The sequence below is a fragment of the Ursus arctos genome, unplaced genomic scaffold (genome assembly GCF_023065955.2).
Source record: "Ursus arctos isolate Adak ecotype North America unplaced genomic scaffold, UrsArc2.0 scaffold_18, whole genome shotgun sequence".
Lineage (NCBI taxonomy): Eukaryota > Metazoa > Chordata > Mammalia > Carnivora > Ursidae > Ursus > Ursus arctos.
The window spans coordinates 28301129-28317188 of record NW_026622852.1 but is presented as its reverse complement, the minus strand read 5'-3'; the positions used below and the strand labels follow the sequence as shown (position 1 = coordinate 28317188).

Genomic DNA, 16060 nt, shown 5'->3' with positions numbered 1-16060 from the left:
GGACATGGGGGTGGACCAAATGCAGAGGAACAGGCCCCTTCCCTGGGCCTGTGATGGATGGGGAATCACGGCTTCACCTCAATGGATACAACCCCAGGAAAGACTGAGTTTGGCCCAGTTTCATAAACAGGGACGCAGTCAGAAAAAGTGGAGTTGCAAAAAACAAGAAAAGCACTTTGCCTTATCCTGAGATTTTTATCCACCTTGTTAATTTTGCACCTGCATGAAAATGTGCCTGCCCTGGGGGAGACAGGGTGGGGTTCTAATTGTCACAGATACCCGAGGAGCACTTGGGCTCTGTGGTGGGCAGACAAGCAGGTAACCCAGAGCTACCAGGGTTAGGGATGGGAGGGACCGAGGTACACAGGGAGAGGAGGAGCGTCTCCCAGCACGTGAAGTGTCTGCACTTGCCACACAGGCTCCGTCAAGTGGATACTATAGGATCCCAAGCAGTGGGCTTCCAGGGTCTAGAACATTCACTGTGCCCCTCACCAAACAGTTTATTATAGGGTCAGAGTTGGGTGAGCCCAGGGCTGAGAGGAACACCCACAGCCTCTAACAGGTTCCCTGTCTGATGGCCTCACGGCCCTCCAGGCTCCAGCCTCAGACCCTCTAACTCACCCTCCAAACTGCAAGGCTGATGGAGCCACTCTGCTCCACATGAGCTCTCAGGAAAAAGTCCAACCCCTGGACCTGGCCCCTCCTCCCCCACTCAGCCTGCCCCCCTCCTTTGCCCTTGCTGCCTTCCACGGTTTTTGGCACAGTCACACTAAACTTCTTTCCCCCGGCAAATGTGTCATGTTCTTTGCGGCCACTGGGGCTAGAATGCCCCAGAATGTGGGCCCAGGCAGCCAGCACAGGACTAGGGAACAAGGAGATGGCCAGGCCTGGAGGATGCCTCAGGAGAGTGGTCAATGCTGAGGACTGTGCCTGCCTCCCCCATGGACTGTGTCTCTCCACAGCACCCCCGGCTGGAGGCCCTCCCAGTGTACCAGACGGCGCAGAGATGCTCCAGCCGCTTTTGCTGCAGGGCTTTCTGGTTCTTCAGCATGCTCTCCATCTCCTTCTTCACAGCTGGAGGAGCCTGGATCCTCTCACTGGCCATGAACTCACTGGGTATCCAGATGCATCGGGACCACAGAGAGGAGAGGCGGCACAGGGCAGGTGGGAGGGAGGGGATGAGACCCATGGTAAGAACATTCAGAATATAAGCATCCTTACGCCGCTCCACCTGCTTCCTCCCCATTGGGGCCTCTGGGACAATGATGAAAGGAGGGAGGGAAGGAGGCAGGAGGGAAGAACCACAGGGCTGCCAGTGAGGCTCTGGCGCTAAAAGCCTGGGACCAGCAGACACAGATCTAGGTGTGGGTCCTGACTGCTGCCTGCCAGTTCTGTGACCTTGGGCAAGTCACTCCCCTCCTCTGAATCTGCTTCCTTTTCTGTAATAGAGTCAATGAAGAGTACCTTCCTCACCTGGTACCTATAAGGACCCGGAAAGATACTGCAAGCAAAGCCCCTAGCACCATGCCTGGCTCAGGGGAAGTGCTCCTGACATCACTGTTGATGATTACTGACATTTGTAACAACCCCCAGGCCCAGGCCCAGACCAGTCACTTCCCATACAGCATCTTGATCATCACTGAAACCCTAACACTCGCCCATCGTTGTGCCTGCTTTGCATAAGGAGAGAAAGTCTCTAATAGGTTCAAGTGCTTGATCAAGGTGACAGGGAAAGTACAGGTGGAGCCAGGTCTCAGTACACTTTTCTTTCATCCCCAGAGTCAGACTCTGTGGTGTTCTCCATCTGGAAATTCAGGTGTACAGATGGGCCCCGTGTCCCCAGACCCACAGTGAAGAGGGACAGACATTCTTTGGCATCCTCAGACATCTCGGCCCAACAAGCAAAAGAAAGGCTTGCTTGTTGGCCAGAAGCCGCAGGATCCTCCTATCAGTATTAACAGAAGTGCTGCCTGGTGGAGGAAGCATGGAGCTGGGCCCGCTCCCTTCCTCCCCCAGGTGGAACTCACTACCAGAGGGCAGGAAGCACCAGAGCCTGACGGACCCTTCTCCCTGGCCCAGTAACAGGGTTATGTGTAACAGTAGAGTGGAATTTGGGCAGATAATCAGACGGATGTTTTCAAACAATCTGTACTGGGCTCAGAAAATGCTTATGTGATAATGTTTATGAAGAAAATTAAGATACAAAGCGACATATGCAGTGTGGGTCTAAAAAAGCTTGGGAGGAAATATACCAAAATATCAGCTGTGCTTCTCCCTGTGGTGAGAGATTACTGGTGATTTTTAATTTCTTCCTTATATTTTGATCTACTGTAACTTCAAAAAAAAAAAAAAAAAGCAACACGTATTTTTAGCCCCCGAAGAACGGCAGCATTCTGGAGTCCCAACTGAAAGGGAGGGCGGGGGTCGCCGGCTTGCCAGGCCGGCCTCCCAGGCGGGCTGGGGAAGAGCTGCGGAGCAGGCAGCCACGGACCTGAAAGTCTGCACCAGGGCCTGCTTCTTGAGAGCCTTCCAGGCGTCCACCAGGCCCTGCCAGCGGCGGTGGCTCTCGAGCTCCTGCTGCAGCGTGGCCTCCATGAGGTTGATGAACAGCTGTGCGATGGCCCTCCGGTTGCCCAGGAGGGCCTGGTTTATAACCTGTGGTACAGGCAGGCAGGGGCTCTCCAAGCTCAGAGCAAGGCTCAGTTGGAGAGGGACAGGGGAAGAGGGGCCAGGTGAGGTGCAGGCACAGGGCCAGGGGCCCAGCAGGGCCGAGTAGGGCAGTGGCAGGATCTGAGGGGCACCAAGGGGTCACTGGGCACTCAGTGAAGATGCCTGGGGCTGAGCAGCCATGGACAGTGACAGGGGTCTTTCCCGAAGGCTTACCTATGACCCTGACTTAACTATGTGCCTTCAACCCAGCCCCAAGACCGTACCAGATTGTTAAAGAAGCTGATTTCAGTTCACTGGAGATAAGCAGTCTCGTGAGCTCTTAGTGTTTAACTGTTGTTGTTGGTTTTTTAATAAATTTTTTCCAAAAGCAGAGTGCTCACACCATCAGGGATCAGTCACATATGGCGGTGATGAGAATGAAGACCCAATTACCCAATGAGGCCAGAGCTAGAACATTCTTCCGCAGATCCTCCCCTGGGCATCCTTGGCATGGCAGTGGGGACCATTCTTCATTGTGTGGCACTGTTCTGCTACTTAGAAGCCTGCCTCCTTTATGACAGCAGTCTCTCCCATGCCCCCGAGGAGTGCGACAGCCAAATGCCGCCATAAGTGCCCACGGCGCTCGAGGCACCACCCTGCAGCAAGGGTGAGAACCTGCCAGACTCAATGGGTAGAAATTCCAGCAACAATTTTCACTGGAACCTGAGGATTGCTGCCGGCTATACTTCCTAGCTGGGGGGCACCAGCAGGTTTTTCCTGAACCTCTAATTCTGCAGCCATAATATGAAGATAATGCTGTTGGCAGCATGGGATTTTGTGAAATTAAATGAGATGAATGCACATGGAGTACGGAGCAAGTGCCAGATGCTACAGTGAGTAAAATAAGCATGTGGAAGTCACACAATGAAACGTCCCCAGGATGCTACTAACTCTGACCCCCCCCCCTTTTATCAAGTGGATAAAAGTTAGGGACTCTGGGGCATCCTCCGGTCCCGCTCCCCCTGTGGGCCGATCCCCTGCACGTGCAAACCACTCACCATGGCTTCCGTATTTATCAGCCTGTACACGTCGGGCTGCATGAGGTAGGAAGTTTTCTCTATGATTTCCACATATTTCTTCAACACGCTTTTGAGCTAGAAACAACAAGGTGCTATTGTTAGCGACTCTCTTTTCCTGGAGACCTGAAAGGACACAGACGATGCCTCACAAATCCCACAGGTGAAAATCACCACAGGCCCACCTGCCGGCCAACTCACTTTATCTGCCCGGGAGAACTCGGCCTCATACAGGGCCTCATCCAGCTCCTTGATCCCCTGCTTCTGAAACTGGAACTTCTCAGCCACCTGATCCCACAGCTCCAGCAGGGTCTATGCCAAGAAGCCTGGGTCAGCCTGGGAGGACAGACAGACGGGGAGGGAAGGAGCAGGACCCAGGTGGGGCAGGCCTGGCCACAAGGGAACCCCTACTTGGATGGTGTAGTCTTCCAGGTGGGTGTCGCTTTCCACCTTTTGGAAGAGTCTGTCAATGTCTTCATCAGACTCGGCCAGCTTTTTTAAAAAAAGTGCTCCTGGCTCCAAGATGAAAGGTTCCATTTCCTAAAACAGGCCAGTAGAGCAACGGCTGCGGTATCAATGCCACCAGAGAGCCCTGCCTTTCCCCCCACCCCTGGCCCCGTGATGGGGAAGTACCAGCTGTGGTCCGGCCTCAAAACTAACAACCATTCCCTAGACCTAAGGAGCTAGGATTTACTAACTAGTTCACAGCCAGGGCACAAGGGCAGGCACCATTCTTTCAGTCACATGCCGTGCTGGGCTCTCTGCCCTGGGCTGGGCCCTCGTCCTCAGACTCACTTGGTCCTCATCACACCCTCTGGAGTAGGTGCTGACATCAGGCCTGGCCCGTGGTTGGGGCTCAACAAATATTCATTAAAGAAGTGGCCAGTGAGAGAATTCCGAGTTTACTTCCGATGAGGAAACTGAGGCTCAGCTACGCTGCATGACCAAAGCCACAGAGGCCCGGACAATGGTAGAGCTCATGTACAGACGGGACAGATGAGTGAAGTGATGACTGGCAGGGGGTGGGAAGAGCAGCACCCCCAGCAGGACTGAGCAGGGAGCTCAAGGGCTGGCCTTTGGCATCAGCCCTGGAGTCCAGTTCCCACCTGGTCCCTTACGTGCCAAGTCAGGCAAGACTTTCTGGGCCTCACCTGTAGAGTGGGAATGATAATGGTCCCCGACTTAGAGAGCTGAGCTCATCATGAGCACTCATAATGAGCCACTCAAACATGGCTACTGATTCCGTCTACACAGCTGGTGAGCCACTCAGGACCTCCAAGCTGGGGGTGCAGTGACAAGCCCAGCTTGGGAATGGCCCAGGAACAAAAGGGGAGAGAGGGAGGACTCTCACCATCCCAATCTGAGCAATCTCCTCCTTAAAGCTCCCCAGAGCTCTCTCATAGCCCTGCCTCTTGGAGTCCATTCCCGTGGTGCCTGGGGTGGCGGTGCAGGTCCTCTCGGGAACTGGGGGAGAACAACAGAGGTGAGGAGGCTGCCCTCGGAGCTTTGATGCAAGGGGACAGTGCCCAGGAAAAGTCAGCAAGGCAGAAAGTGCCTTGGTTCAGAAGATGGACCTCCAAACCAGGCCACAGTGTCAGACGCTTAAGGAAGAAGAGAAAAGGCCAAGGTGCTCCCCAAGTGCTATAAGACATGAAGTCTCGCATCTACGGTTAAATGCCAGGAAACATTTCCAAATGGACGTATAGTATGGGGACAGTTATGTTTTTTAAGAGTTTTATAGAAGCACATACATACACAAGTAAGAATAGCCAGCACTTAAACAGCACTTAGCCCGTACCAGGCATTGCTCTGCCACTGCTGAAGAGGCCGAGAGGCAGGTTCTGTTTTACCAGCCCCGTTTCACAGTGAGGAGGCTCAGGCAAGGGCGTTCAAGAGCAAATGCAGTCGGCGGCTGAGCAGGGGTTTGGATGCGGGCCGTCTGCCCGAGGCTCTGCGTTCCCGCCCTGAGCTCTGCTGTCCCCTGATCTGTGTGGGAACCTAGCTACGGCCCGGCCCGTGTGGTTCCGCGGTGGGGGCCATCCTCGGGACGAGGCAGTGCTACTGTGAAGGCAGAGTGTTTGCTTTCTGCCTATCTCCTTCCTTTGTTGTTCCACAGTTAGCGTGTATTAGGGGGTGTCTGTTGTAAGTTCGAGCCCCACGTTGCGTGTAGGGATTACTTATACTGAGCACGTATTATTTCTTAATCATAAAGAAGAGCCTTCCTCCACAGTATGAAGGAAGACAATGCAGATTGAAATCCTCTTGTGATATCGCAGTAAAGCAAGCAACCTCTGTTACCAAATGATTTTCACCGGTAAATGCCGAGTGTGCAGAGCCCCTTGCCCCCTCCCCAGCTCCCTGTATTGAGAAGAAGGCCCAGGGGAAGAGGCTCAGGGAAGGAGGCTGAGGGAAGAAAGCCGGGCCTGCCCTCACGGTCGAACAGAGGCTCACCGATGGTGTCCATGAGGCCCCGGACCTCCCGGGCAGCAATGGTGCTCTCGCTTTCTTGAGCTTTTTTCTTCTTGATTATTTCCTTTTCCCTGAAGCATAAACAGAGGAAAGAGTAAACCCCCAGGCCCCTGGCCCACACCAGGGCAGCTCTGGCCCACAAGGGAGTCCTCAGAGGGACCCTGGGTATCGGCAATAACCTAGCCCCTCCACATCCCAGACAGCCCCAAGGCCATGCCAGTCTCCCAACAGACATCTGCTGCCAGCAGGCACCATAGTCCTTAGACAAGAACCAGGGATGCAGGGCGCCTGGGCGGCTCAGTTGGTTAAGCATCTGCCTTCAGCTCAGGTCTTAATCTCAGGGTCCTGGGATTGAGCCCCACATCGGGCTCCCTGCTTAGTGGAGAGCCTGCTTCTCCCTCTGCCCCTCACCCCGCTCATGCTCTCTCTCTCTCAAATAAATAAAATCTTAAAAACAAACAAACAAAAGAAATCAGGATCTGCTTCTGCTCTGGCTGCAAACCAAGTGTAGGTAGTAGGCAAGAACCACTTCCACATGGGAACACTGAGGGCCAGAAGGGGCGTGACCCGCCTGGAAAAGCGGCCGGTGCTAGGCATTCAGCATTTGCTCCTGGGGCAACCCATCCTATGAGGCATTTGGGGTAACCCCTTGTCCAGGATGGGGGAAGGGGGCTTAGAGAAGTCACTGTACAAAGCAGAGCTGAGATTCCCCGACCCATGTGTGTGAGGCTAAGATCCACGGTCCATGGGGTCTGGGTGTGGGAGGAGAAAGCTGAGACCCAGGACAAACTATCTCAGCAGGAAGGAGCAGGGTGGGTGAGCATGACCTTAGCTTTGGAATTAAAATCCCTGAATGCACTGTCCACAGGACAAAGCAGCCCAGAAATGCAACAGGTCTCAATGACACCTGCCATTCCTCAGGGCCCCCACACGTGCAGTGCTTTCTAGTCATTTCTCATGTAGTCCTCACTGCAGCCTTACCAGCGAGGAAGATTGCAGGGCCTGGCTGACCCTCCAGAGGTGGGTCTTTCAACCTTGTCAATCAGATGCCCGTGGGAGCCCAGGTGTTCTGACTACAGGAAATGCTGATGGCTCTGGCTTCTTGGTCACTTGACCCCAGGACTTGGTTCATGCTGCTGTTGATCTATTCCTACCTTGGGCTCCTCATCCTGAGGCCCTGCCCTGGGTGAAGGAACACATAAATTGGCTGGCTTTGGCTGGCTGAATTTTCAAGAAGGGGACAAGGCAGAGATGCCAATGGTGAGTTGGGGACCCTAGTCATCTGAGGGCGGCAGAGCCTGGCAGGTTACAAACACATCTTTCTTCCTGCCACAAGCCACAGGGAGTTGTCCTCTGGATCTGTGTCCAGGGCAGAGCTGGCTTTGTCTATCTGTCCCAGGAAGCAAACACAGCACAATGCGAGCACCCTCCATGAGATGTGTCTTTCCTAAAACACTCTCCTGTGAGGGCTAAGAGTTCCTGACTGATCTGGTTATTGGGATAATGGGTGGTCCTAGGCTAAACCCTGGGGAAGAGGGGACCCTTGGGAGGCACAGGTAACTCTCAGGTCAGCTGAGAAGGGGCTTAGACCCTGTGGGCACCAGAGTCACAGGCAGGCTGCAAGACCATCCTCCTGGCAAGTGGGGGTAGCATCGACAGGCCCCCGCCATCTGTGCCTCTGGACCCCTGCACTGGACATCAGCACAGGGGCTAGAGAACACTGACTCCAGTCTGGGCTTGGGTGGCCAGTGGGTTTGCCCCTCTGGAGGTAGTTAAGGGTACTGAGGGTCAGAAGCCTGCGATTTCCCTAGGAAAAGTCAAAGGTAGGTCAGGGCAGAGACCTTTACCTAGCATTAGGTCAATCTCTGCCCCAAGGCAGGTGAAAGGGAAAGCAAAGGCAGGTGGAGAAAGACCGACTTCCCCTTCAGAGTCCAGACCAGAGAAGGGTTTGTGGCTTGTGCGGAGCTTGCAGAGCGAAGGGAAGCTCAGCTCCGGCTACATTCTCCCCAGCGTCCCGGTGAGGTAGATGCAGCCTCTCCTCTTCCTTTTCTTTCCTTTTCCGGAATTGAGGAGTCTGAGCTCAGGGAGCTAAATGGCATGCTCAGGAATCTCAAGTTCAACTTCTAAGCGTGGAGGTTCAGAGGGAACTCCCGGTCTTCCGGCCCCAATACCATATGCGCCCATCTCAGGGAATGGCCCCTCGGCCGTCCACGCAAGCACTCCAGCCACAGACCCAGGACTCTCAGGAGCCCTCTCCTCCCATCCAATCCACTACCTAGTCTGGTGGGTTCTGCCTCCAAAATATACGTGAAGTACCCTACTCTCTGTCTTGCAGCCCCACCAGGCCTCCCTGCCTCTTCTAGCAGCTCCCTACATTCTGCACACAGCAGCCAGAAGGCCTTCAAAAGGCAAATCAGTTGCTCACTTCAGTAGTCCAAAATCCTGACTGCGGTCCGCAGGCCTCTCCTAGCCTCATCTCCTACCCCTCTCCCCCCAAGCCCCCGCCAGGCCCACTGACTTCTTCAGCCTTCTGGAGTGGACCAAGCCCCTCCTGCCTCAGAGCCTTGCCCCATGCCTCCCTCCCCTCATCCTCTGGTCTCAGCTGAGGCCCCTCCTCAGGGGCTTTCCTGACCTCTGTGCCACCGCTCGTCCTCTGGGTCAGAGTCTTCCCACCTTTGGGGGGCCTTGCTTATTTATTTACTATCAAGGCCTCAAGTTCCAGGAGGATGGGTTCCCATACCCAGTACCTGGTCCTAGGCACTCAATCATTACTGAGGAGGAGGAAGAGGAAGGGAGGGAGCAGCACAGTCCTGCAAAATAGGGGCTATTACCTCTCTCTTTCTGAGGAGGCACCTGGGACTTCATTCCTACCTGGCACTCCTCTCACACCCAGTGAGATCTTCCTGAGTTTTTGAAGACTCTGACAAGCCACCCCCAGTGGGTGGCAGTGCAGTGTGGACCCCAGGACCTACCTGTAGAGAACAGGGTTTTCCGTGACCCAGTCATTGGGTAGGCTGTGAGCCCACTTCTGCTGCCGGGGAGACATCATCTCCCCTTCAGGAATATCCATCTTCTTCATCAAGGGCTTCCTGCCATTCTTGGGGGTCATAGACCGTTCCAAGGCACGCTTCCTGGACGCCGCCAGAGAGCGGAGCAGCTGCGCCTGAATCCACAAAAGATCCCAGTGGGGGGTCAGAGCAGTAGGCTCCCCAGCACCACAGCCTGACCACGCAGTCTTATAAGGTCAAGGGGGAACTTGCCAACAGGAAGGCACTTTGCAGGGAGGCCTTCAACCCCAGGGTATGAACCATGCACTCCCCCAAAATATTCAGCCATCTAGAACTGTATCTCTTAAGAAATCTTAATGAGGGCCAAGATGCTTATCCCAGCATCTTTCATAATCACAAGGAATTAGAAAAATGGGACTGTCCAATTATAGGAGACTGGTTGAGTAAACTTGGTATGTTGCTTCAATGGAATGTTAGGCATTTATTAAGAAAGAGGCTTACAAAGGATTTTTTATGACACAGGGAAATGCTTATGAGAAACCATAAAACATATCAATTAAAAGCATAAATTATAAATTATAACTAAAATTATACCATGTGATCTCAAAATTTTTAACTCACAGAAAAATGACCTGGAGAAAGTGTGCTAAATGTTAAGAATTGTGTGATGCTTCCAGGCAGCAGGGTCATGGGAGTCATTTGTTTCTTTGGTTTCCTTATACTTGTATAATTTCCAAGCCTTCTACAGAAAGGATTATTCAGGGCTCAAAGTAGGAACGCAAATCCCTTTTAAATAAGCAGTACAGTAAGATATTGTTCTTGTCTGTGCAGTTTTCATACACACAAGGCAATTCCAGCAACCTGTATGGTTGTCAAGAGAGCATTACTTTAATACATGAGGGGAAGTCCTAGATTCACAACTAGGCAGCCTCTCAACATCCCGAAGTACCCGGATACCCCTTGGCATGGGGAAGGTCAGTGTGAAACTGTTAACAGGGGAAAAGCAGGTTTCAAAACACTGGTATAGAATCAAACCCATTTTTAAATAGAAAAAATTAAAAATTCTTTTGTGCATAGAAAAAGGTCCCAAGACATCCATTGGTTAATTCTGGCTATTTCTGAATAATTTAAGTTTAAATTTAATTTAATTTAATTAACATTTTAATGTAAGTTTTTTAATTTTCAAGAACAGACGTTCTAATTTTGTATTCCTAAGTTTTAAGAACCAATAAGAATTATTTTTAGGGGCGCCTGGGTGGCACAGCGGTTGAGCGTCTGCCTTCGGCTCAGGGCGTGATCCCGGTGATCTGGGATTGAGCCCCACATCAGGCTCTTCTGCTATGAGCCTGCTTCTTCCTCTCCCACTCCCCCTGCTTGTGTTCCCTCTCTCGCTGGCTGTCTCTATCTCTGTCGAATAAATAAATAAAATCTTTAAATAAAAAAAAATAATTATTTTTAAAATCGAAGCAATTTCAAAGCCTTGTTTCATTGGATTCCCAGGCAAAGAAGCCTTCAGAGGGAGGAAGTTTGGGGAGGAGAGGGAAGTGGGTAACAGAGGGACACACCTACCTCAGCCTCAAAGATCTGCTGGTAGAGTTTCCCGCTGGGAACCTGGGTCACCTTCCCCACTGAGGACATCTTGACTTGGCCGCTGGCTGAACGCCCCTGTTGGGAATTCATTGTCCAGGAATCCTGTTTGGGCTTTGGTCTCCGTTCCGACCGAGGTTGAGAAGTTGACGCTCCCACCCCCAGGACAAGTCCTCCGCCTAGGACAAGGCCCACCCAGGCAACCTGGTTGGGGTTGGACCCACCTGTGGGACCCACCCTGCTGCTCTGGGAAAAGCATGGGGCCCCTCTCAGGCATCAGGGTTTTTATTTTAAACAAAAAGAGGAGAGGGACAAAGAAGCAAAAAGGAAACAAACCTCAGGCAAGAACAGAACTCACGGACCGCGCAGGGTGCAAATCCGAAAGGGACTTTGGGGGCAAAGAATAATAATAAATGGTTATTGTTTTGTGCTTCACTCTCCCAAGCTCTCCTGGGAAAAATCAACGTGCCCAAGGTGTCAACCTGGATTTCAACCTGGCCTTGAACCCCCAATCTGGAGCTGAACACGGTTCAAGGACCCCTGACTCCCTCCTCTGCCACTCCCCGCCAAGAGTGGACACAGAGACAGAGTAGTGGAGGGAGGGAGCAGTCTGACTCTAGCCATGCTAATTAGGCACCTACTGTATCCTGAGAAGACCCAGCAGGCTCTTCTCACGCCACCAGCCCCGCCAGCCTACGGGGGGGGGGGGGGGGGAGGAGCAGTCCCTGGCCATCCCCTCCAAGCCCGGCCGATGGAGGGAGGTCCTGCGCCCAGAAGCCCAACGCCCCACCTGCAAGAAGGCACCACTCAAGTCAGCCAGGGCCCTTCAGGCTCAACTGCAACTGGACGCACTTGGTCTCCAAGGCAACGCAGAGGGGCAGGAACCCCGCTGGCCCCGCCCCCACTTCCTTTCCGAGGTGGGAGGAGATTGCCCCTAGCAACGGGAGCGCCCCACCCGGAGCGGTGAAATTTAGGAACCCATTCTCTCGCTACCGGTTTCTCCTCGGTGCAAGGGGGAGCCTCAGGTCTGTCAGGAGCGTCCAGAGCAGCGCACTAACTGTTCTGAAAACTCAAAGAGACAGGAGATCAACTCCGAGCCATGGTAGTCAAGAAAATCCATCCCATCTTCTTTGCTTGGTTAAAACCAACCTCTGCTGTGCCGAGAATCAGCACAGTGCTGGGCTCTAAGTAGGAAGCTGAGCCCACCTCTAAGAAAGACCGTCTCTTTCTCGGATTATGTGGTTGAAGGCTCCGAATTCAGGCCTCAGGCTTGTATGGAATTATGATAAAAAGACGATTTTCTAGGACTTGGAGTTCCATTCGTCCTCCCCACCACTGCCACATAACCCTCCTAAAATACCGCTCAGACCTGCCCTCTCTCCGGCTCAGAAGTCCCCCCCTGCACCCAACTCGGCAGCCCCTGCCAAATCCAACTCCCCGTCCTGGACGACCACAGAGGCTCCCCCGTCTGGTTCCCACCTTGCCCCTCCCTGCTTCAGCAAGCTCCCCACTCTTCCTGCATAGGCCCCCTGCCCCCCTGCCCCCCCACCCCGGCCTTCCTCATCCTGCTCCTCTGCTGGCAGCCTTCCGTCTACACACATCCCAGAGCCAGCCAGCCTTCCACTACCAGGGACAAGTGTCCCAGACACTCACGCCCCCCCCCCCCCGCCCCCGTCCCCTCTCCTCTCTCTGGGTGTGCCTGCATGCTGGCTGCTGGCAAATACAGGAGAGCAGAACATGGAGAGTAGGTGTTTCCTGAAGGGCAGGTTATGTCTCACTAATTTTGATTCGGCTTCGCTTGCCCTTCGCACAGTGTCTTGCACAAGATTCAGACACAGTGAATGCTCCCTGGGTAAATGCATGACTACGTGGAATGTCCCGGTCTGACCCTCCTAGATTTGTCTCTTTCCCGCACAGCCAGCCAGAGCCCTGCGTGGCCAGAGCTGACACTACTTGCGGTTATCACTGAGCCTAGCTGAGGCTTTCTCATATATTCAGGGTCCCCAGCTCCCCGGAAAATCCCTCCACTCAGCAGAGATCTCTGTTCCAATTGCTAGTAAATGCACCCTAGGACAACTTCCTACAATAAGTGATCATTCCATCCAGACTAGTTTCAGAAATTAAGAAACAGTGAGTAGAAAACCCTTTTATTACCCTTCTTTGGCACTGGGTTTTATTAACAAGGTGAAATATTGTAACAAAAGGTTGGACTAATTTTAGCGGGAAGAAAAGGAAAGTGTAGATAACTGCGGGAAGGGGTGAAAACCACAGTAAAAACTAGGAAATGTGGGAGCATCTGGATGGCTCAGTCGGTTAAGCATCCGACTCTTGATTTCAGCTGGGGTCATGATCTCAAGGTCATGGAATTGAGCCCTGTGTCGGGCTCCATGATGGGCATGGAGTCTGCTTAGGATTCTCTCTCTCCCTCTCCCCACTCCACCCCCCTCAAATAGGAAATGTGGAGGAATGATTTGAAGTCATCTATACTCTGTCTTGTCCCAGGACACCCTGCTGGCTTGGCTCTTGCATATCAGAAACAGTGTTTTCCCTTTCCAGATGTTTTCTGGATTCTAGTTTCTGGCACATCTATAATCTGGCTGTTCTTTATTTTTTATATATATGGATATAAATAGGTAGGCATAGATATATCATGCACAGTGTTTTGTTCTGAGAAAGCAACAAACTTATTGTAGAAAATAGAAAAATATTCCAGGGGGAACGTAAAAATAACCCATAGTCTCAGCACTGAAAATTTACCTCCCTTAAGTCCTGAGTCTGGGCCTTTGTGTTTGAGTTTGGATCAAACATGGGAATTGTGTTTGGCTTTTGGATGCCATTTGCTTTACCCTTCCAGCTCTGCAATGTGGTAGCCGTAAGACTAACCAGCCGGAGGTCACCTGGTTAGTCCCTGTCCCATGTTAGAGGTGAGCAGCAAGCGAGAGACAAGGAATGGTCCTTAGTGGAGCCAAGCCTTTGGACTCTTTTTCTGCACCTCACCGTCCTATCTTCCCCCTCAGTCTTCACCTTGAAAATGTCTCCCTTTTTTTTTAATTTTTAATTTTTTTATTTTTAAGCAATCTCTATACCCAACGTGGGGCTCAAACTCACAACCCTGAGATCAAGAGTCACATGCTCTACTGACCGAGTCCACCATGCACCCCGGAAATGTTTCTTGACTAGAGTGTCATCCTTTTCCTTCCTCTTCCACTGGTCATTGTCCATCTTCTCCACAGCCCACAGAATGAAGACCAAAAAGGACCAACAAGAGCTAATATTTATCGAGAGGATTTAATCCCCTTAATAATTATAGGCAGGGTAGCATAATAAGCTTATTTTACAGATGAAGAAACTGAAGATCAGAGAGTGACTAATTTGGCCAAGGTCTCCAAGATGGAAAGAGGTTAGATCCAGGATATGAATCAAGATCATGTAATTCCAGAGTCTTGGACTAAACGCTCTGCCATCTGGCCTTGGTACTAACCAGAAGAAAATTCTGGATCAAACTGATTGGATTTGCATGTTGAAGCATAGCATACATACCGAAAAGTGTAAGTGTATACAGTTTAATAAATTACCCAAAGGAACACTCCTGGTAACCAGTACCCCCAAGAAATAGAACGTTACCAACTCTCCAGGAGCCCCTTCATCTACCCATCCCAAGTTACTGCCCTCTCTTTTCCAAGGATAACAAATATTCTCAATTCTGAATTAGTTTTGCTTGTTTTTGAACTTCATTTAAATGGAATCATACAGAACGTACTCCTTTATGTCAGACTTCTTTCATTATGTTTGTAAAGTTCCAAACATTTTTGAATGTGGGCGTAAGTTCATTTTTATTTCTGTATAGCACCCCATTATTTTAAAAATGCCCATTTTATTTATTCTTTCTATTACTGATGCACATTCAGGTTGTTTCCAGTTTGGAAAATTAGCAAATCAGGCTGCTCTGACCATTCTTTAGCATGGTGAACATATATAGGCATTTCTACTGGGTATTTACCAAACTGTGGAATTTTGGGGTCATAGAGTACATGTAAGTCCATCTTTAGCAGATACTACCACAGTTTTTGCAAGTGGTTGTGTGTGTTTATGCCTCGACAGCGCATAAGAGTTCCAGTTGCTCCACATCCTCATTGACATTTGGCATCATCAGTGTTTTTTATTATAGCCACTCTGGTGTATGTGTGGTGGTGTTTCATTGTGGTTTTAATTTGAATTTTCCTGGTGAGTAATGATGTTGTGTAACCTTTTATATACTTTTTGGCCATTTGGTTGTATTTCTATGAAATATCTGGTCAAATCTTTTGCCCATTTTTTCTGGTAGATTGTCTCTCTTATTAATTCATAGGAGTCAGTTACATATCTTACCTGATGCTCTTTCCCAGATAAGTATATGACAAGTGCTTATTCCCATTCTGTTCTAGCCTTCTAACTTTCTGGAAGGCAAAGAGAAATTCTTAATAAGGTCCAATTTACTAATTTTTGTCTTTATAGTTAATGTAGTTTATGTCCTAAGAAATCTTTGCCTGCCCCCAGGTCATGAAAATATTCTCCTAAATTATCTACTACAAATGTTATTGTTTTAAGCTTACACATTTAGATTTAAAACCCACCTGGAATTGATTTTGTTTATGATGGGTGGGGGATGGGGTAGGAGTCAAGATTAATTTTGCTCCCATATGGATAACCAGTGACCCTGGGCCATTTACTGAAACTATATTCTCTCCATTGTTCTGTGTGCTTTTGTCATATACAAAATGTCTGTATGTACAGGTCTCAGCTGGACTCTATTGCTCCTTCTGTCTGTCCTTGCACTATTATAGTGCACTGCCCTGATTACTGTTGTTTTATACTAAGGCTTACCATCTGGTGGTGTAAGCCCTCCAACTTGGATCTTCTTTAAGATTGTCTTGACTATTCTTGGCCACTTGTATTTCTATTTTGAAACAATAGAAATTTTAAAAGAATGTAGTTAATATCCACCAGATATTTGCTGACATACGTTTACTGTGGCTGTATAAATCCATACATCAGTTTGGGGAGAAGCAACACCTTAATGATACGTAGCAAAACAAGCAAACACAGACAACAAAGACAAACACAAAACACCACCAAACTGACCACAAAAATCCTAATAAAAGATTAAAAAATAATAAACTGGGAATGAATATTTGCAATTCATATTACAAAGAGGCTCACATCCCTCGTACCTAAAGAGCTCCTGGAAATTGATAAGACAAAGAACAGACACACTGTGGGAAATTTGGCCAA

The 16060-nt window shown here is 50.5% G+C and overlaps 1 protein-coding gene across 6 annotated transcripts in view; it reads right to left on the bottom strand.

Annotated features, from left to right (window-relative positions):
• CCDC180 (coiled-coil domain containing 180) overlaps positions 1–16060 on the bottom strand; it is a 74132-nt gene that overhangs the window by 53055 nt on the left and 5017 nt on the right. For 5 of the 6 annotated variants that reach the window (XM_048222996.2, XM_057313608.1, XM_057313609.1 and 2 more), the window contains exons 2-13: positions 15653–15725; positions 15158–15225; positions 11126–11177; positions 10772–10867; positions 9167–9357; positions 6177–6265; positions 5077–5189; positions 4137–4265; positions 3927–4037; positions 3708–3803; positions 2492–2655; positions 993–1112 (exon numbers count right to left, since the gene is read on the bottom strand). In XM_048222996.2, coding sequence (XP_048078953.1) covers positions 993–1112; positions 2492–2655; positions 3708–3803; positions 3927–4037; positions 4137–4265; positions 5077–5189; positions 6177–6265; positions 9167–9357; positions 10772–10840 — 1082 coding nt within the window. In that variant the 5' untranslated portion in view covers positions 10841–10867; positions 11126–11177; positions 15158–15225; positions 15653–15725. Of the gene's footprint in view, positions 1–992; positions 1113–2491; positions 2656–3707; positions 3804–3926; positions 4038–4136; positions 4266–5076; positions 5190–6176; positions 6266–9166; positions 9358–10771; positions 10868–11125; positions 11178–11579; positions 11764–15157; positions 15226–15652; positions 15726–16060 lie in introns of those variants that run through there. The other variant, XM_048223001.2, reaches the window with a different exon arrangement.